General features: G+C 48.1%; 1 protein-coding gene and 1 non-coding gene across 2 annotated transcripts; both read left to right on the forward strand.

The window, feature by feature from the left end:
* Positions 1–9162: 9162 nt before the first annotated feature.
* Positions 9163–9321, forward strand: LOC127327992 (U1 spliceosomal RNA). The gene has a single exon (XR_007868906.1). It is a non-coding gene; the product is annotated as a U1 spliceosomal RNA (small nuclear RNA).
* Positions 9322–19584: 10263 nt separating this feature from the next.
* Positions 19585–21798, forward strand: LOC127321919 (putative laccase-11). Its single transcript, XM_051350880.1, has 3 exons — positions 19585–20313; positions 20389–21345; positions 21429–21798. Exons 1-3 carry the CDS (start codon positions 19671–19673, stop codon positions 21560–21562), a joined length of 1734 nt encoding a protein of 577 aa, XP_051206840.1. The 5' UTR covers positions 19585–19670; the 3' UTR covers positions 21563–21798.
* Positions 21799–22207: the final 409 nt, after the last annotated feature.

Consider the following 22207-nt stretch of genomic DNA (forward strand, 5'->3'; position numbering starts at 1 on the left):
ATCTTGTTTCCCAAGAAAGGATGATGCTTGATCAACTTCCACATTGTTTTCCTTCGTATAGCAACACAAGTCAAACAATGATCGATGTCGGTTGCCAGAGCGATGCGGCGAAGGTAGCAAAGCAGTGACGTCAGACACTAACTGAAACTGGAGCCGCACACAACACATGACACAACATCTGATGACTGTTGCGAAGCGAGCAGCTCCACCATGCCTTCCCGCTTTGCCTCCTTCAGACAGTCCTTTTTTTATGTACGTAGTCCCTTTTCAGCTCTAAAACTCAGCCAGGACTCGGGAAACTCTTTCTTAGAATCTCAATATGGAGCATCTAATAATTTCTTCCTCCCCGTTGCTTTCAATGTTGCGCAAATTTTAGCAAAAATCTGAGTCACCGACGAACAGGCAGGTGCCAAACGCCAAGGTTTCCGGAAACAGCCAAGCTGGCGTTTCGTTCACGAACAAACAGGAGCAGCAGGTACTACACGAGAGTTCAATGCAAGAGATCATTCCAGCGCAAAAATGGCCAAAATGGTGAAAAGCACAGCCTAATTGGCGTGAGACTCTGTTGCAGACTAAGAGCATCTTCAGTCGCGTCCCCAAACCGCGTCGGATTGAGCGTTTGTGACGTGTTTTGCTCGTGCCGCGTTTGGGGGACGTCGCTCCCAAGCTGCGTCCCCCAAACGCCGCCCCCAAACATTAAAAAACTCATTTTTATTATTTTACATTTTTATCTATTATATACTAAAAGCAAAATACGGATGTTTTAAATAGAGACACCACGTTAATCCACATCATCATAATTATTTTTGATAGTTAGATCTAAAACTGATGGCTAGGATTTCTAATATTTACGTAACAAATATGCCAGACATGTTCCAATTAATTAGTACACACATTTGGCCAACACGATAACATATCGTGCCATGCATACCCTACATATATCACATCAATTATTTTTAATAGTTAGAAGAGTACCGTGTAGTCTGGCTTATCCCGGCCGGACAATCACGTGTGTCATGTGGTCTCCGGTAATTAAGATAGACAAACCGTCAAAATAATAGTAGTTGTGATCTACTATGAAAGAAAAAAAACGTTTGTTGATGGTTTGTTTCCCACACGACACAAGGTGCAGCCCTCATCCTTCATCATATAAGGAAAAAATAAAAAACAGCTGATTTGATTTCTTACAACATGTTCGGTTTAACACAAAGGAAAATAAATAAGATATTTCTAATGAACGTAGATGCAGGTGCGTCCCCTAGCTTAGCTAGACCATGTTACATGGCTGATGTGATATTATAAGCCGCTAAGGTACTGATCTGCATTGTATATATGTACTCTATGCAAGTTTATATTTGTCCGCTAAATACGTTCGTATTAATATAATTTTATTAAATTTAAATATATTTGGGAAATTTTGATAGAATTATGAATTCTTTTTGAATATCTCGGCGGAATACCAGCCAGTATTTTTGATATTCCGGAGAATGGAAATAACGGTGTATAGCGATATTTTTACCCAACCGAGAAAAAAAACCTTGATTATTGTCCATAGAACTTTTTTCCGCGAGAGAAAAGATTACACGAATTCAACATATATTATACACAAGATAGGGTATGATCCATGCTGATCTACATGTACATCTACCGATTGGATCTCACATAATTGTTTTTCGCTACGAACAAAATTTACCTATATTAATATTATTTTCTAAAATATTAGCAAATTTAGGAAATTTTCAAAGAATTCTAAATTTGTTTTGAATATGTCGGAAGAAATATCAGCCGATATTGCGACGACTACAGGTAATTTTACCCAACCGAGAAAAGAAGGCTTGTCTATATGTAGAATATTTTTCCGCAGGTGAAAAGCTACCGCAAATTAAAAAAATATTATTCAATTGATAGAGTACGAGTAATGCCAACGTACACATTTATCTACCAGATTTGATCTCACTTCAAATTAATGGAAATTCGGTAGAATACGTACTACTACCGTCTCTCCCTGCAAAAACACAAGCTCAGAGTAGTGCATTGCTAAGGGATATCTTCGTAGTATCAACAAAAAGAAAAAAAAATCATACACAAATTCAGCTAGATCGTGGTGGAAATGCAAATATGTGCAAGATATAAATGATAAACCGTGCAATATGCATATCATAGGTTGAGTATATTGATCCATAAATATGCATGTTTGAGCAAACGGGTCAAAACAAGTGGGTTTCTAATTTCAGTTATAACATATATAAAGAGATACAAATGTTTATAAACATTAATTCTGCTCTAGAATGTAAACCTTACTCGGGCGATAGGAAACTCTTGACAGATTCACATTGAAATGAGAATGAATAATTGCAATCTATTAAACAAAAAATCAATGAATTACAACAGAAACTATAATCCTGAAGTTCTCACATCTATCGATCTATCTTCGTGGACTTTGAAATTATATTATTCCCTTCAACAAAAAATGTCACATTCGACAAATTAAAGTGAATGCCCTCGCATTTGCGAGGGCCACGCTGCTAGTTTCAATAAAGAGAAGTAATATTCCACAAACTAATACATAATTGGGAACGTGGTTTACACGAAGACACAATTTGAAACATGGTTTTCCACAAATTAATACATAGTTTGAACCATGGTGGACACAAATATAAAATTTTGCAAAAAAACTAAACCTAACTAGGCCGTGCATCGAAGGTTTCCTGTGTTCGCTGCTAAGAAAGAACACTCGAGGGCACACCAAGTCACCCAAACTGGAAAATTCAGCGGGAGATGGTGCCCTTGTTGGTTCTACCGATGACGAACATCCAAAAATCTCCGTGCACGTATTCGCTGCGAAGAAACAACACTCTTAATCAGTCGTCCTCCTCGTCGGTGCTCGCAACCCTGTCCTTCTTGGCCTTGCCGGCCACGGCTTTCAGAGCCAATGATGATGGTTGTAGGCAGAGATGGACAAAGGAAGAAAAGACGGCGGAAATGATCTGATGCGAGCAAACACAGCTATTTATGGCGGCTTTTATTTGCCACATCAGCGTGAGCAACGAAAATGCGTGTGCCTCAGCGTTTAAAGCCGCCAGAGCCCGCCAACGGTGTTATAGCGCGTGTGCATGTTGTCAACTTGTTATGAACTCAACTTGCAAGACACATTTAGCCATACCGTAGAAGTTTTCATGATATGTAACTAATTATGCACTAGAACCACCGCAAAGATACTTGTTTGACGGTTAGGATCTCCATTATAATATTATAGATTATTATAATATATACTGAACAAACATACATACACAAAAAATATAAATGTATTCACTGCATAGTTTTTGCAACTCTGAAAAATAATTTAAAGAGAACTTCCATTGCAAACTAGAATTTAAAAATAGCACGAGCAAACTTTGAAGCTATATACATAACAATTGTTATAACAAATACAACACTATAGTTAAGTATTGTGAAACATCCTTATGTCGTCAACTATGCGATCTAATAAAGATGTACTCATTAAGACTATGCTATGATATATGTTTAAGAAAAGTATAAAAGTTAAATACAAAATATATTTATTTTTCTTTGCCTTGAGTCAAAATTTATTTTGGAACGGGCTTTTACCGTAGTGTGGACTGGCTCCAGGTCTGACCGTCTATTTGAGGATGTGAGGTGGAGGAGAATACGAGCTTGACGTTGAGATTGACCATGAGTGTCTTCCATAGGTAGATTGTGCGGTTTCCCTCTTGGTATATCGTATAAATAGGTGGTTTGTCTAAAAAAGATTTTCAGGATGTAAAAAATTATCCGTTCTATGACATGAGATAAAATGTCCCATTATCGAAAATTTATCAGCGAAAATGGATATTAAGTATGTGTATATGTTTGGTGCAAGACAAAACAAAGAAAAAGTCAGTGCCAATGGCTGACTAAGCTGGTCGTGAAATTGATAAAGAAGTGTAAAGTTCTTCAAGATTAAATTTTGACTTACTCCTTATTGGCACGCCTAGTTTCATCGTCGCCCCACCAAGTGAAGGCTCCGCGCCGGGCTCAGGTTGAAGTCTCGCTCCCGTCCGATGTGCCTCGTCATCGGTCCTGGGCGTCAGTTGTTTCTGCTCCTGTTGGCTCTTTAGCCCCGACTGATATGCAATCCGCTTTGGAGAAACAAGCTGAGTTCTCTGAGGAGGTTGTCCGTCCTCTTCACGAGGCTGTGGCTTCTTTGCACAACTGGATGCTAGCTATTGGTGGCTTCCTAGAGCGGGCGGAAGCTGTGTTGGGTAGGCTCTCCCGGACTCCTGCCGAGTCTTTGGTTCTGCCTGATGTTGGCAAAGTGGATGCGAGCGAAGCGGGTCTTCATGGGTGTTTCTCTCCCCGTGCTAGGGTGTGCTCGCCGCCGGTCATGCAGATCATGCCTGAGCTCCTGGAGTTGTGTGGTGGTGTGCTTACGCCTCCTCCCGTCGAGGAAGTGTGGCCTGGTTCACATGAGTTCTCGGATGTGGCTTCTCCATGTGTCAGCCACTTGCCTTGGAGAAGTGTGGTGATGTTGACGTTGCAGTCTCTCCCTCAGCTGAGTCCGGCAGTCAGGTGGTTCCTATTGGTGATGGGGTTGCTAAGGCTGGGTTGGTGCCAACGGTGCCCGGAGCTATCGTCGCTAGAGAGGTTTGCGACTTTCTCGCCACATTAGTTGTTGCCTTCCCTGGATCCGTAGTTGGTTGACGAGTGCCTCACAATGTTGTGGCTTATCCTTTTTGGCGCGGCGTTGGAGTGTCGTGTTGAGTGTTTGCGGTTGTTGTAGGTTTTCGCTCGGTTTTCTCCTAAAAACCGAGCACCCTCTTCTTAATTAATGGATGAGGCAAAGCTTTTGCCTCCGTTTCAAAAAAAAAACTTACTCCTTATATGCATGTAGTGCACAAATGGACAATCGCTCTACATTCCAGGGGCGATGCAAATGGACGCTATTTGCATCCGCGCGGTCAAAAAATGCGTCAGGAATCAGACCCAGCGACCCGACGCATAGTGATCGGGTTGTCCGCGGAGCCCCAAACGCGGCTCAAATATGCGCTTTGGATGCGTCTTTGCTAACGCTGCGCGGTCGTGCCGAATGTCTGCTCGCGTCTAGCAGACGTTTCGTCAGCCCCGCCTGGCCGCGACCCAGACTTGATGCGTCTTCTCAGGCGCACCAGTACTGCGCCGATGCTTCACTTCAGTAGTCTGCGCCACGTTAATGGCGATGCCTCGCCTGCCGAGCGTCCGCCGCCCACGGCTGCCAACGAGTAATGGCGATGACACGCGTGCATCTCATCTCTTCCAAAACAAACCCTAGCCGCCACACATCCTCCACCGTAGCGCCGCCTCCACACAGCCCTCCGCCTTTGCTTTGAGTTGCGTTGGACACGGCCAGCCTACGGCGCCTCCACCCGCGACTCCACCTCCCCCGGTGGAGAGCTCCGACGAGGAGAACGATGAAAGCACGGACAACGTCAACGACGCGACCATGGACGCGAAATTCATGCATGGCTGACGCGGAGCAGGAAGCAGAGGAGGAGTCAGCGACCCACGCGGCGTTCGACGCCGAGCAGGAACGTCGCAGGAGGCGGCGGTCGCAGAGGACGACTCCTCCGAATTTGAATGGTCCTCTGACTCTGACAGGCCTGACCCGGAGGAGAAGGCGGTGGAACAGAGGGCTTTAGTCGAGTCCTTCGAGACGCTCAAGAAGACCGAAGATGCCGCCAACGTGGCGCAGCAGCAGCGGCGGCTCACCGAGCTCTAGCGGCCGAACGACGGGTGGCAGGCGACGAAAAAGCTGATGAGGAGGGAGGGAGGCAACGACGGGGCCACGTTGTGGGGCGGCAAGTAGTCTAGGGCTTATTTCTCCTTTATTTCGTAGTATATTATGCTTTTCACTTGAATTAAAAATATTATTGGAAATCGAGCGATATGCTTGATAAGCAACCCAAACCAACAAAAAAGGAAAAATATTATTGGAAAAAATATGGATCGCCCTGCTAGGAGCATACCCAGAAGTAAAACGGACTCGCAGTAAAAAAAAGACCATTATGACAATTTTCATGTCTGCGGGGCGACGAGCTTTTCAGCGTCCGATGTATGTCGTCCCGTTTGAGATGCCCTAAAAGTAATGTGTCCAGAGCATGTCCACACTGACTTCTCACACGTCCAAAATGATCCACGAATCTAACTTCGTGAGATTCTCGTGAAATAAAAGTCGAAAGACACACAAAAAAATGTTGTCATTAGCAACGAATTACGTGTCAGCTCAAGGTACAACTGTTGTTTCTGCTAAAAGAAAACGAAACCTGGCAATTCTTCTAGACAACAAGATACCAACATGTGAAGAAGACAGATTAATTAATGAGTGTCCGATGCTCTTGCGACTCCAAAGGATCATCTTGTTTCACAAGAAAGGACTGCTGCTTATTCATCTCCAACTTGGTTCTACTCGCAAAACAAAGACAAAGCTTTGTTGGTTGGTTGCCAGGAGTTGAACGGGTGCGTCAGGAAGCAAGATAGCGAAGCAGTGGCGTCATCAGGGAACTCCAGCCATACATGGGCACCATCCATCCATGCCTCCTTAATTGGGACGAACAGAGTTGACGTGCCTGATTTTCTGTCCGTACGTACCTTTGGACCATCTTTGCCGTTTTCAAACACTTGTGAGTTCTGATGGAAACCTTCTTCCTCTCCCACCTATTGTTTTCAGTGTGCCATAGATTCAGCAGAATCTCGGTCACACGACGAAAGGTTGGCCCTCTTTGTTCCTGTTTTCATCAAGGCACGTCACCACAACGCAAAAGGTTTTTGTATAAACAGAGTTTGCAGTTTTGCACAAAAGCATTTCTACCATACACCCATTCGGGCCAAAACCGAAAAATAACTGTCAATTTACGGTACGAAGTCGAAAAAGAGTCCCACGCAAATATGACAAAAAAGTCCAGCCCTGATTTTTTTGCAGCAACCCCTATCGAGGCTCCAATTGCTGGATATACTTAGACCCGCAGATACGGTTTGGTGTTTTCCCATCGCGTCGAAAATCACCCGCCGGAAATCACCTGTGCCTAAACTCCTCTCACGCTCACTAGCTCGGCCCTCTGCTCGCGTTCGTCTACCTTGTCACCGCTTAGAGGTATGATTCTGCCCGTACTTTTGACTAATCCTTAGACGCCTTACATTTTGGGACGGAGGGAGTACAAGGAAATTGAGGACAACAAGAAGCATATGCAGCCGCGAGATAATTTTGTGAAGCATCACTGGGAAGTGTTTGGCCGCAAATTTAGTTCTTCATTATTCCGTTCTTAATTTCTGTAAACCTGTTGTTTTCTCCTATTTGGACCATTGGATGATGTTGTATTGTGTGATGTTGGAACAACAATAATTTTGATTTGTATTACTATATACTAAGGTTAGATATACAAAAAAAACCCTAGCAAAACCCTGTTTTGCGATGCCCGGCGATTCGGCGGAACGGATTGGGCATACTCGAAACCGTAAAAAAATATTCCAAATTACGTTACTGGTATGCGAGATCTGTTTCACGGCGACACTTTGAGCAGAAAAAACAAACCGATGTTGTTAACCGCATCCGCGTTAGCAGATACTCTTATTAGATTTGGCATATTGCAGATTGAACGCCACGGTACACGAGCGGCTGTCTCCATGCTTGTTAGGGGTGGAGGGCGAGAGGACTGTGCTTCAGGGATCCTAGCGCGGATACGTTTTTGTGTGCGTGGAAAAGTTTATGTTAAAATACTGTGCTTGATGATTGTGAGGAGGCTGGTGATCGATGTTTCACAATGATCTTCTTGCCAAGTGAGGGGTAGTAGCATAAGTTGACTTCGTTTTCTGGTGGTGCTCCTCTAGCACCAAATCTCGATTAACGTGGTGAAAATCCTAGCTTTGATTGGTTGATTGTATTGTTTGGATATTGTTCGAATTTTCCTGGGGTGAAACCCCCTAACCCCGTTTTGGTTGTTAGATCAGGTGACAACGGAGCTTCTGCATTGTTCTGTTCTTGGATGTGTTGTTGTAGGAGAATTACTTTTGCAATCTGGATGTTATCAACGGTGGTGGTTGTTTACTACCACTGCGTATCGCTGATCACTTTGTTGGGACCTTGTTATTCTATTTTTTTTCCTCTTTATGTTCTTTTGGCTGTGTGAATCTTTATTGTCTCGACAAAATCTCAACTAGTTCTTGATATTATGTTATCGCAGGGAACGAGTATCAACCACTGTGGGTTTTGAAACTTCTAAACATTTCAAGTATCTTGTGCCAATTCCTTCATTCGCTTGCCTTCTACCTTTCTAGTTGACTGAATAGGCAACAGTTCTGCATATTCACCTGCAAATTGGACAGGCAGTAACAAATTCAGTACTATTAGTTTAACCCAAGAACGGAAACAAGAATCACTGTAAGAGCATTCATATAAGCAATACCCGAATGAGCACCAACTGCTACCAATAAGGCTGGCTACTTTCACTGGTTATGGATAGCAGTAATACTCAGATTTGTTTGGACTCAGCAAATTCGACTTCACCAAGTACCGAGGACAAGGTATTTAGGCCCTGTTTCATAAATGTAGGATTTTTTTTTGTAGGAACCATGATGATTATAAAACCCTTTCTCCATCGTCCAGAAAAACGAGGGTTTACAATGTAATCCTACTCTACTAAGACAAACAGGTCAGCTGATTTGGATTTATAGTGTTAGGAACTTAGGTTACATCTTCAAGGTTATTAGCTGCAGATCATATGCTGCTATTTGTTTCAGCCAGCAGTCCGCTTTATGTTTTGATTGGATAGCTGCATCTGCTAAGTTGGATAGTGTCATCGTATTGGCACTGTTGTGGCTGCCCCATCTAATTGCAGTTAGGCTGGGCTCGAGGAAGGGCGTAGTTAAGTTTTTCTTCTTTTTGAGCATTCAAAACCGGGACAAGTTTGCACTTCGTAACAAAATCAAAATCGGGTTGATCTGTGTCATCCCGGTTGGCCCACGAAGCCCAACTCCCGGACGTTGTTTGAGCCCGTCGGTGAGCACCTGGGATTCTGGGAGGCAACGTGCCCGAGCGAGCTAAGCTGGGTGTTTAGTCCCATACTGCTTACTAACAGAGGGGATACACCTCGGATGATCCTTTATATAGGCCACCTGGTGCTACCTTAAAACTTACTTACCTGGACGGGGTCAATGGTTGATCAAGAAGATCCATGGCCTGGATTAATGGCCTCCATTGCACTTGGGAGAAGCACTACTTCACCATCTCCTCTTGAGGAGAATGGACGTCATAATTTGTGATAGAGGGGGTACGCGTTCGCGCGGCCCCTACCAATTTTCAATTTAAATGTTTTGAATCTGATGACTAATATTTGCCTAATGTAATACTTCCTTTTGAGGTCAACACGAGCAACGAGATTCTATTGATTAAAGCATACACGCTTGTTTGTGTGTTAGAGCATCTCCAACAGGCGCGCTAAACCTCCGTTTGGAGCGCTAAACCTCCGTTTCGGCGCGCTGCAAACCGCTGGCGCACGTGATACCGAATTTTCCCCCGCCGGAGGCTGTATTTTGCAGCGCGCGTTGGTGCGGGAAAAAAGCACCTCCGCCGGAGGCTGTATTTTGCAGCGCGTTTCGACCGTTTTTTCAAAAATAATCAAACGAACAATGAAAATTTGATCGAAAATACGAATATAATTAAAAAGTTCAACGATACAGCGCGACATAGAGGACGAAAATGCTACTCGGATAAAGCTACTCGGAGGAGTCCCAATCGAAGTCCGACGAGTGGGTGCTCGGAGTCGTCTCCGACACCGGCGTCGTCGTCCACTCGAAGGAGGAGGAGGAGGAGGAGAGGACGATCGTCGACGGCCCTGCGCCCTTCTTCTTTTCCTCCTCCTTCCTCGCCGCCTTCGCGGCCCTCCGCGTCAAACCGGCCGCTCGGCCGCGCCCGAACGCCGTGGTAGCCGGAGGCGGGGCGGCGGCGCGGAGGCATCGTCGGCGGCGCGGAGGTGGAGCGTCGGCGGGAGAGAGGGAGAGGTGTCGTCGGCGCGGAGGCGGAGCGACGGCGGGAGAGAGGTAGAGAGGGAGAGACGCGTGGAAAGTTCAGTCCGGTGGCGCGCACGCGCGTGTCGCGTTTATAGCGCGCGCGGCAGCGGACGCGGCAATTCTCCCGCGCGGGATAGCTCAAACGCGAACGCGCGGCAAAAAATTTAGCGCGCGCCCTTTTTTCCTGCGTCCGCTGGAGCTGCGCGCGAGCGCCCACGCGCGCCAAATCGGTAGTTTTTTTTTCCGCGCGGCTGTTTTAGCGCGCCTGTTGGAGATGCTCTTAGCATTGTTGTTTCTGATATAGTACACTTTATTATGAACTTGCACACGATATCTGTATTCCATTCCAAACGTCCTGGAAAGTCCTGGCAGGTTTCAACGTCTCGCACAGAAATGACTGGGAGTTCTGCTTTTTCACCGCGTTCTGGGGATTTCTAGCAGGTAGAGAACATCGGTCGTTTGCCTTCGTCATGTGCTCCAGCGTTTTGCTGCACCGGCGCACTAAATTCTCTGCAGTACCAAAAGGCGCTTGCTTGCCTCCTGGGAGGTAGTAAGGTTTAGGACTGAAGGGGGAGGTGGCACGAATCTGCAACACTTTTGCTGTTGCGGCACTGTTGTCAGGGGTCTTCGAAACATTTCATGGTCCTGTTGAGGGGGGACGAGGTAGGTCGAAAACACGTGGTAGACTACTGCAGTCTCACGATATATATCGGGTTCATCTACTACCCAACCAACGGAGACCGGACAACTACCTAGCTGCTAGCTTCTCCCCGTCAGGTCGACCTCCAACGTTGCGTCGCTGCTGTTCTAAAACGTGATCCTGTTCCCGTTGCGGAAGAAGGAGAGAAAAGAATCGCATTGCACCTACTCCGTACGTAGCCGGTGTGGTGATCATGGATTGGCCGTGCATCCGTTTCCTATGGATGGCCTCATGCATGGTTGTTGCTAGTTACGATCACACGACAGCTTATATTATTCAGATCATCGTAATCCTCGGGTCATAGACAAATGGCGGTAATGTTTGCAGAGTTTGTAGCCGTCGTGGTCCGAGTTGTGGTCCTGGTACAGTGGTACACCGTTGGTATTCTTGGTTCCTATGTTTTTCTAACATACTTTCTCTGTTTCTCTGTTGTGGTCCCGGCTGCCTCCTGCAGGGAGGTTTCGCAAGGAGAATGGTGGCATGGTCGTTTTGGGCGCGGCCGTCTCCGGGCCTGCGACGACAGCGCTTTCTCCTCCCCCGCCGCAGGTTGGGCAGGCGTGTGGGCTGTGCTCGCGCGCGCCGCCACTCCCGTCCGAGCCAGCTGCGGCCCCGGCGTCCGCCCCGTCGCCGACCGGCGAGCTGCTGCTGCCTCGTGGAGTCCCGTCTTGGTCTTCCGCTGCTGATGCCGCTGTTGTCGACGATGAGGAAGACGAAGAGGAGCTTGCCCCCCAGACGCCGCCGCCTTCTTCGACTCCGCCACGCCTCCTAGTTTGTCCGGTCCAAGTTGGTGGCCATCCTGTGGAGGTTGCACCTGCGGCCCTCCCCGTGCCACCTGCACGTGCGGCACCCGTCGTTCCCTCGTCCAAAGCCTCCAATGCAATCGGCGCCGAGGAGTACGCGGAGGAGCTCGGCCCCCCGTCGCTGCGGTCTGCTGCCGATGATGGTGAGGCCGGTGCAGGAGCGCTGCCCCTCGCTGCCACGCCGTGGCCTGCTTCTTGGGTGTCCTCTGCGGACAACGACGACCAGGACAGCGAAGAGGAACTGGTTCCCCGGACGCCGCCAGCCACCAAGTCCTTCATTGTTGGTGCTGATGTTGAGAAGGTTGATGGCAAGGACATGGAGTCCGTGGGGGCGAGCATGATGGTTGGCAGGAGGTGATGCCACGGCGTGGCTCACGCCGCTCGGCTCTGCCAGTCCCGCCAATTGCTCGTCGTCCTATCCCTGCTTGGCTCAAGGGTAGATGTTGCAGGTGCCTTGTTCCTGGTCACCGTGTCGCGGTCTGTTGTGACCCCTTCAGGTGCTCTCGATGCCTTGAGAACAGTCATCGCGCAAGTGACTGCCGTAACGCTTGGCGTCCTCTCAGCTTGTTGGCAGGCCTTGCCGCGTCATCGCCCTGCCAAGCGACTGCTCCTCGTCGGGCCCAGGTTGAGGTCTCGCTGCCGTTTGATGTGCCTCGTTATCGGTCCTGGGCGTCAGTTGTTTCTGCTCTTTAGAGAAGCAAGCTGAGTTTTTTCACGAGGCCATCCGTCCTCTTCACGAGGCCGTTGACTCCTTGCATGGCTGGATGCTAGCGATTGGGGGCTTTCTGGAGCGGGCAGAAGCGGCGTTGGGTAGGCTCTTTCTGACGCCTGCCGATCCTTTGGTTGTGCCTGATGATGACAAAGTGGGCGCGAGTGGAGCGAGCCTTCATGGTTGTTTCTCTCCTCGTGCTAGGGCGAGTTCGGTGATCACGGCTCCGGTCATGCAGATCATGCCTGAGCTCCTAGAGTTGTGTTGTGGTGTGCTTTCGCCCCCTTCCGTCGAGGAAGTGAGGCCCAACTCGCACGAGTCCTTGGGTGTGGTTTCTCCGCCATGTCAGGCGGTGGCCTTTGAGAAGTGTGGTGCTGGTGACGCTGCAGTCTCTCTCTCGTCTGAGTCCGGCAGTCAGGTTGTTTCTATTGGTGATGGGGTTGCTATGTCTGGGCCGTTACGAACGGTGCCCGGAGCTGTCGTCGCCGAGAGGTTTGCGATTTTCTCGCCACCTTGTCAGTTGCCTTCCCCGGATCCGCAATTGGTTGACGGGTGCCCACCAGTGTCGTGGCTTGTCTTTTTGGCACGGCATCGGAGTCTCGTGTTCAAGTGTTTGTCTGTGTCGCTTTGTGATTTGTGTGAGTGTGTTGGTTGTGTGGCCTTGGCCCCTTGCTGTAGGTTTTCGCTCGGTTTTCTCCTAAAAACCGAACACCCTCTTCTTAATTAATATATGGGGCAAAGCTTTTGCCTCTTTTTCAAAAAAAATGTTATGTGAGATTTATCTCAATACTAAATTTATCTTAATCCTGATTCATCAGACCTGGTACATCATATATATATTCGAATTTAGATAAATTTCGGACAAGTTTTATGGAATAGAGGGAGTGCTTTGGCGCCACACCTCCTACTAGGCACTCACGTTGCAACTTTCAGCTTATGCCTGCATAGTCTACAGACTACGGAACATCGGGCAATTATTTTTACATCGTGTAACTTCAAGGCTATGCATCATCTAGTTTGATAGATCATCTGTTGGTCTTATCTAGACAAAATGATTTTATTGAAATTAGAAAGCACGTGACTAATGGCAGGCACAATAGGATGATGTCAGCCTACGGCTGCCATGTTGGATTTTTTGCTTATGTGGATGAGAGAGGACGAAAAAATGTTGCATTTTCTTAGCTAAGGGAGGATCCCTTTGAAAATAAGAACAATTTATTTTCTCCATTGTACGATATGTATTAACATATTTTTCTAATAGGGATGACAATACAAGATAACACATTGTATAACTTATTGTTATTGCCTTCTCTAGTTGATATGGATGGCTAAGAGAAGACTCGCCTTCTCCACCATCGTACATGCCATAAGAGAAGACATATTATAGAAGGGGGGAAATAGCAAACTCCAAAGAGCGGAGCTCGAGGTCCATGGAGCCCTATTTTAAGAAGAAAAAACTAAAAATTCCACATAATCTTTTTCTAGAGACACACCCTAGAAGGTTAATCATATAGAAGAAAGGACAAGAAGACCAGTAACTCACCAAGAAGGCTACAACTTCTCGCACCCAACACCATACAATGCCATGAGGGCCTAATACCACTGTTCACGTGGATAAAACCACGGTTTCGGCCTAATACCACTGTTCACATGGATAAAACCACTGTTTCGGCCTAATACCACTGTTCACGTGGATAAAACCACATATCAAAACAGCCATGAGCCCATGAGGGCCTGAGGGGGTTAATTGACATGTATTGCATACTTAATGGGGTTATATGTCCCAGTTAATAGTTAGGGGGTAGCGGCCATAACACAATAGTTAGGGGGTTATGTGGACTTCTTTCACTTCTTTTTTGTTCATTGTTTTCGAAAAACTTGAACTCTTAATAACGAGACCATGCTAAAAGATGTATTATGTTTTATAACCCGACTGAATAAACTATGAAGGAATACTAGTGACCATAATCTAGGTGATGTCCTTTTCAGTCTTGTGATTCTCACGGTGATCAGAGGAGTACCCAATTTCGTTTGCAGCACAGACACATGAGGAAGTCGAGATCCACCCATCATAATATTGTTGTTACAGATGTTTAATCAACTCATAGCAGAAATCTAAGAGTTATCGCATGGTAGATCGTTCAATGGGCAGCGGAGTTTTTGACCTCCCACGCGTATTGCGTCAGTATTGCAAGACATACATAAATGAATAGCTCACTTTGATTTAAACAAGACTTTTTTTATCATGTATCCCGTTTACTGTTAAATATTAATTCCATCAAAAAACTCTCTTTAAAAGTGATATCAAGTTGATCATTAATTTATATATGGAGTCTAGTATCATCACTTGGGGAAGACACTGACTAAGATGCTTCCGCCTTGCCGTACATAACGCACCGGAATCCCAAGCCTAGGGCAGTGGCCAACACCGGCAGTGCATCACATTGCCCCGTTCTTCAAATGTCGCATCGACCACCCCGAGATGGCCTAGATGATGTCTTCAAGAAGACAACGACACCATGGTGTCGTTGATGCCTGGTCCAGTAAACATGAGCTGATATGCATAACTTGCTGCCTATTAGGCTTGAAAAATAGAAGTATGTCATCAGCGAAGAGGAGATGGGACACACCTGGCGCATGCCGACACACCTTAAGTGGCTGCACTAGATCATTCACAACATGTTTCAGCAGTGCTGAAAAACCATCAGCCATGAAAAGAAACAAAACAAAAATTGGGAGAGTGGGGCCACCTTGCCTTAGCCCATGTGACGAAATATCTCACCGAGGTAACACATCTCATGATATCGTACTTTTTTTTTTTGAAAAAACACCCTATATATACAACGTTGCAGCGTCTTATTGATCTAAAATGGGAGACCAACTCTTCTGCAACAACTTGGTTGCGTGTATCTCATGATGCATAAGCTAGAGAGATACGTACATCTATCTTCCATAATCGAAAAAACAAACTTAACTTAAAAGAAAGACTTACCAGTAATTAGCAACTGCATCGAGGATATTATAGCTCTACTAAAATATCCTTTGTTTTCTAGAACATGGTTATTAACTTATTATGCTAACAAATGAGACGTAGCCATCCATCCATGCTTTGCCGGCGGGTCGCGAGTAGTTTTCTCCGCGTTTCTTTTCCTGTTTTTCTCCTGGACGATGATGATCCGATCGAAGCCCAACTCGACCGAATGGGCAATCATCAATCCACCATGCTAGCCGATACTCCGATGGCAACTCGAGACTGACCGTATCGCAGTTTAATATCACCGTCTAGGGTCGACCGCCCCCGCCGTAAGCGTGGCTCCGACGCCTCGGTCGAGGATGACGAGGTCGTTACATACACGGCTACGTACGAGAAGCGCAGTGCACGCCCAACCAACACCACTCGCTCCACGACGCCAAACGCCGCCCAGGCTACGACAGCTCTAGCAGTTGAAGAGCGAGGACTGATGAAGGTGGTACTTCAACTTGACGCCAGACGAAAAACCGGCCGGCCGTTTGCGTCGCAGCTAACTGGCTGCAGTGCTTTTTTTGTCAAATCGCAACCAACTTTAAGATCTTGCTCCTCTCGATCTACCTGCAGATGATACTGGAAACGAAAGGCTACCTGTTACTGTGTCAAGTGTCATCCTTCAGGTTACTACGTATAGTACTATAGCGTAATGACTAACGGCGCAACCTTACTGAATTCGAAACATTCTGGTCTGGCGAGCAGAAAACTTCCATGCTTAGTTACCTGATACTAGTTACTGCTGAATAGGTGTATAGATGTCAAGTAAAGAAACTGACGCGCCGATGGATTACTTTTCTAAGAAAGAGACTCCCTTGTTATTTAGACATGCATTAGGGAATACTAATTCATATCCATCTGGACCTGGTGGTTATCTCACCTTTAAGCATTAGACATGGTGCTTATTTCAGACATGTACTACTAGTTGTTGGTTCCCTAACCTCCATGGTTTCCCTTAGTTACCAAGACAGAACGAGACACTTTTAACTGGGTCCCAGTCAAAAAAAAGACCAGGTCAGATCACAGGGTAGCATGCACATCCAATCTGGCGAAAGCAGCAAGCTCCACCTCCACTGCAACAACCCCACGGCTCTAAGCAATAAGCCAGCAGCATTCACACACTGCAAGCTTCCAAAATATATGACACGAGATTACAACAACAGTGATTTGATTCTGCTCCGACATTCACAGGGTCGAGAAGAGGACGGCAAATGAAAAGATTAAACAAAGGTGGTTAAGGATTTGACCCTGAGGGCCACAGTTAACTTGAGAAGTTCACAAAGGAAGCTGCATTCCATTTTGTACATGGCATATATATGTGGTGCAGCAAGAGGCTACGAGTCTATCTGAAAAGGAAATCGAAGGCTAGCAAACATAGAAGGCTAAAGATGTTTTTGTCATTCACGGTGAAGCAGGGGTGAATCTACCAGCTAGGCTTCAACAGGCTGAAGCCTACCCTCCAATTCTACAAATTTTCTTGAGTATATACACTCTGCGGCTGATCGAGAAAGAAAACGAAAATCATCGTTCCAACATGAATCAGGGATGTATTACGGTATAGGAGGGAGTGAACAGCAACTTGAGCCTTAGCCCAACTATATAGCCAATGATTTGGTCGAATTTGGGCTGGTTCACATCGCAGCTTAGATTCATATTTGCCATGGTTTCTAAATTGAGCTCAGTGCTTAGTCTTTGGGGTTTCAGCCTACCCTTTCTTTTAATGCTAGATTCGCCACTGCGGTGAAGGTCCCATAAACCTTTCACATGTTTCAGTTAAGAGGTGATACACCACCACATTGAATTATTAGTGGGAAGCAAGGGGTAGTACAACACAATTATGAGATTATGATTTTCCTCTTTTTTCCAATGATTAATAAACACAGGCAGATAAAAGGTCTGGAACAGTTTGTCCACATTCAGACGACAGGACTGCATCGAAACACCCCTGCCGGGCACCTTTTGTTGTTTTGCATCAAGCTAATACAATGCTAATGCATGCATACATGGGTTGCATGATAAAGTTTTTTTTTTAGAAGTCCACCGATCATAATCATTCATAGTACTTAAAAAAACCTAAAAAGTAATAAAATTATAAATAGGTTCTTAGGGCATCTCCAATAATCTGACACATTTCCGATACCAAAAGTATCCGTTTTGGTCCATTTAGGTCAGGCGGGGACAAGAAATTGGCCATCCCGCCACCCTTAACCGTTTGAGTTGGGACAGACCCATCGGGCCAACGCATTTTGGTCCGTCTTGGACATTTTGATTTTTTTCCCCTTATTTCACCCAATTAGCTCATATGAATGAAAAGCGTCAATGTTGTAACCGAATTAATTTAAGTAATGTACATCTTAACATTGTTTACAACCATTGTAGTCCATCAAATAAAAAACATAGTTTACAGGAAAATAAATAAAATGGTAAGAAACTCGTTTCCTGCCAATGCTCATAGATATGCTCAATCAAGTACATGGATCTCATGATGCACATGGAGTGATGGAGGATGGGATTGGTAGAGTGCAAGTAGTCCTTATAGAGCTTGCAGTAGTGGCCGGCATCTCAATTGCGCTTGAGATTGCTCCTGTGTGGCCTTGTCGAGCCATTGTGCATAGGCCTCTGCCCATATGTGTGCTCATGGATGCGGGTGGTCACGCCAATTTTGAGTTAGGAAGAATCGTGCAACGATGTATCAACGATATTGTTGTAGAAAAACTCAATCGATTTGACGAGGTCCATCTACTACAACACGAGATTATGGTAATATATGCGTCACTAGCCAATATCCATGGTCCTCTAGTTTTGTACCTCAAACTCGTCTGCGCAAATAGCTGAACATGTCTTGAGGCATCGCAACTGGTGGGTGGTTCCAAGGCAACGGGCCGTGAACTGGGACCTGTCCTGATGCCGGCAAGTGCACGCAACGAGGGGCAAAGGGTGGGGCGATGGGTGGGGCAGGCGACGGTAGCCCAGTAGGGTTGTGGCGCAGAGGGAGGGGCGCGATTTGGGTGGCGAGTGGCGAGTGTGCCACTGGCGGGCGTGCACAGGAAGTGGAAGAGGGGGAGCACGCGGATAGCAGCCCGCGATGCATTTCTTGCCCAAATTAGGGTTTGAAATGGGTCATCGCGGACGCCTCCGAACATTTGCATCGGGCCGCTAGGCTGGGGTTTTTGTGCTCTCCTGTCCGCTCAGACCAATTTGCGCCGGGCCGCTGGAAATGTCTTTTGACCACCTAGCGCCGACTGTAGATACTAGTGTGAGGAAGATGCGCCACCGTCCTTGCATATCCATCATCAGAACCATCAAAACTTGTCATACTAGAGTTTGTTGTAATATATAAACGGGAAGTCGTCGTGATAAGGCCGCAAAGGAGCATCGCACCAGAGCAACAACCATCACCAAAGATGAGTCACGCAGATTAGAAGAGTCGAACACGAAACCATACCAACGAACACAAAAACTGAATGAATTCCAGGAGATCCGCGAGACACACACAACTCCGCGCACCCTCCACCGGCGCTGGAAGCACCACCAGAGCGAGGATAGGATGTGAAGGACCTTATCCACGGGACGGGGAGCACCGCTGCCTCAACAACTCGAAGAATATAACCTAAACAAAAAACGGAACTCTCCCGCCGTTGAAGGGCCATGGTCTGCCACACCTCCAAGGTCACAAAGGCACCGGAGACGGAGTGAACCGGCGGCTTAGCCCGCGAGGGGGGGGGGGGGGGGGGTAGAACCCTAGATGGGGTTTTTGTTTTACAGTGTCCCCTCTCTCTCTCCTTGAGCCTCGCGTTTTGGATTGGATATATCCTATCTGGATGCATGATAAAGGTTGAATGGATGAATCCACATTGTTCCGCTTAGTTATTGCCATTGAGCATAACTGAAACTGTGATGGAGCTAGTGCGCGCTTTGCTTTTACTAGCACCTGAGAAGGAAACTGGTATTCCAAGACATGCCTGCGATTTGGTGCGCCGTCATCTCGATCGTCAGCCGATTCAGGACTCACACAGCTGCATGGTGCACATAGGAAGTAGCTAGCGTGCTCAAACTATTTTTTCCTCCTGATCCAACAGTTTCTTCCGAGGTTCGAAGGAAAAAATAATTAATCTCTGCCGTCAACCTGCACCGGTCGATCGAGCAGAAAGGGGGAGTAAGCAGCGGCCCTATGTGAGGATTTTCTATGTACGTCCACCAAACCCAGCCAAGAGCCAACCACTACCGTGTGACCCCCTACCATGCACGCCACCACGGCGGACGAGCACGTACTGGCGTACTGCTGCAGCCGTTTATATAGCCACTCCAAACCCTACTCATGCCACTCACTCACCACCTCGATCCATCCATACATCCATCGGTTCTTGCTTGATCGAGAGATCGACCAAACGCAGCTACGCCATGGGTGCTCACCGTCTCCGGTGCGGCGCCTCCCCTGCATGCCTCCTCCTCGCCTTCCTCCTCGCCATGGCCATGCCGGGCCTCACTGCCGGCCTCACCCGCCGCTACACTTTCAATGTGACGATGGCGACGGTGACGCGGCTGTGCAAGACGAAGAGCATCCCGACAGTGAACGGGCAGTTCCCGGGGCCGAAGCTCACCGTCCGGGAGGGCGACCGGCTCGTCGTCACCGTGCACAACAACATCAACAACAACGTCACCTTCCACTGGCACGGCGTGCAGCAGCGGCGGAGCGCGTGGGCGGACGGGCCGGCGTACATCACGCAGTGCCCCATGCGCCCCGGGCAGAGCTACGTGTACCGCTTCACCATCGTCGGCCAGCGGGGCACGCTGTGGTGGCACGCCCACTTCTCCTGGCTCCGCGCCACGCTCTACGGGCCCATCGTCATCCTCCCGCCCCGCGGCGTCGCCTACCCGTTCCCCAAGCCCTACAGAGAGGTGCCCCTCATGCTCGGCGAGTGGTTCAACGCCGACCCGGAGGCGGTGATCAAGCAGGCGCTGCAGACCGGCGGCGGCCCCAATGTCTCCGACGCATACACCTTCAACGGCTTCCCCGGCCCGACATACAACTGCTCAGCCAACAGTAAGATTCCCCCAAATCGTTGTATACGGTGCAGTAAAAACATGTCGTTGATGTATTATGTGACGTCACCTGCAGATACGTTCAAGCTGAAGGTGAAACCCGGGCGGACGTACATGCTGCGGCTCATCAACTCGGCGCTCAACGACGAGCTCTTCTTCGCGGTCGCCAACCACACGCTCACCGTCGTGCAAGCAGACGCCAGCTACGTCAAGCCCTTCGCCGCCAACACGCTCGTCATCTCGCCGGGCCAGACCATGGACGTGCTCCTCACCGCGGCGACCAACCCGTCGTCCCTGGCCTTCGCCATCGCCATCGCGCCCTACACCAACACGGTAGGCACCTTCGACAACACCACGGCGCAGGCCGTCCTCGAGTACGCCCCGCAGCGCGCCGCCGCGCTCCGGAACCTCCCGGCTCCGCCACTCCCGCGGTACAACGACACGGGCGCGGTCACCAACTTCTCCTCCAAATTCCGGAGCCTCGCCAGCCCGCAGTACCCGGCGAGGGTGCCGCTCAACGTGGACCGGCACTTCTTCTTCGCCGTCGGGCTCGGCGCCGACCCGTGCAAGAGCCCGGTGAACGGGACCTGCCAGGCGCCCAACAACACCCGCTTCGCGGCCTCCATCAACAACGTGTCCTTCATCATGCCCAAGACCTCGCTCCTCCAGGCGCACTACCAGCGCCGCTACAGCGGCGTGCTCGCCGCCAACTTCCCGGCCGCGCCGGTGCGCAAGTTCAACTACACCGGCACGCCGCCCAACAACACGTTCGTGACCCACGGCACCAGGGTGGTGCCGCTCGCGTTCAACACCACCGTGGAGGTGGTGCTGCAGGACACCAGCATCCAGGGCGCCGAGAGCCACCCGCTGCATCTGCACGGCTACGACTTCCACGTCGTCGGCACGGGGTTCGGCAACTACGACGCCGCCAACGACACCGCCAAGTACAACCTCGTCGACCCCGTGCAGCGGAACACCATCTCCGTGCCCACGGCCGGCTGGGTCGCCATCCGCTTCGTCGCCAACAACCCCGGTATGTAGCTTCACTTTCCCGTAAACTCATGTTGGACCTCTGTTGACTGCATCACTGAACTGTTCACTCTTGTGTGGGGGTAGGTGTGTGGATCATGCACTGCCACTTCGACGTGCACTTGAGCTGGGGCCTATCCATGGCGTGGCTCGTCAACGACGGGCCGCTCCCCAACCAGAAGCTGCCGCCTCCGCCGTCCGATATCCCCAAATGCTCCTAGTCCACGGCTCCGATCTGCGGCGGTTTTGATCCGTGGGAGACTCAACTCGATCGAGCAATCCAATTGACCGGTCTGGCCTTAACTGAACTGAATGGTGTGCCCGTTTTTGTGATGTTTGGTTTTCTTGCCTCTCTGTCTCTTGGAGGACAAGAAACAAAGGTTGATGTAAACTTTATTAAAAAGAAGAATATTTGTAAGCTTGATTTTGGAAAGGAATGCTATTATATTCATTGATACTGAACTTTTTCCGTTTCATCATCGACATTGTACTTCTTACACTGTATATACAATATGAATCGAATTCTGGGCTAGGTCCAAACATCAATTTCTTGCATCTTACCATCGAATTTGGGAATGGAGATTCTGTACACATGGGCGGCAATCCCTATATACCGCTCGTTGCGTCTATTAGCTAGGAAACGCGTACCTTCTCCCATTGCTATTACCAACAAATGGGCCAGCCCAGCAGTAATCCGGTGTTTTCTGGTTTATTTCAGTTTTAGGAACTTTCCAGAACCTTCTGGTCGGAATTTCTGCTATTCTTTCGATTTTCTTTTTCTAAGCCGGTTTTCAGCTATTTTTTCGGTTTTCTATTTTTCTGTTTCCTTTTTTGTTTTGTGCTCTTTTCTTTTCTTGTTTTTTAAC

This window comes from Lolium perenne, chromosome 1 (genome assembly GCF_019359855.2).
Source record: "Lolium perenne isolate Kyuss_39 chromosome 1, Kyuss_2.0, whole genome shotgun sequence".
Classification (NCBI taxonomy): Eukaryota; Viridiplantae; Streptophyta; class Magnoliopsida; order Poales; family Poaceae; genus Lolium; species Lolium perenne.

Bases quoted from the DNA above. Each gene is read 5' to 3' on its own strand.
- LOC127321919 (XM_051350880.1), top strand. From the start codon at position 19,671: ATGGGTGCTCACCGTCTCCGGTGCGGCGCCTCCCCTGCATGCCTCCTC. The intron at 20,314-20,388 runs GTAAGATTCCCC...CGTCACCTGCAG, and splicing joins ATACAACTGCTCAGCCAACA to ATACGTTCAAGCTGAAGGTG. The intron at 21,346-21,428 runs GTATGTAGCTTC...GTGTGGGGGTAG, and splicing joins CTTCGTCGCCAACAACCCCG to GTGTGTGGATCATGCACTGC.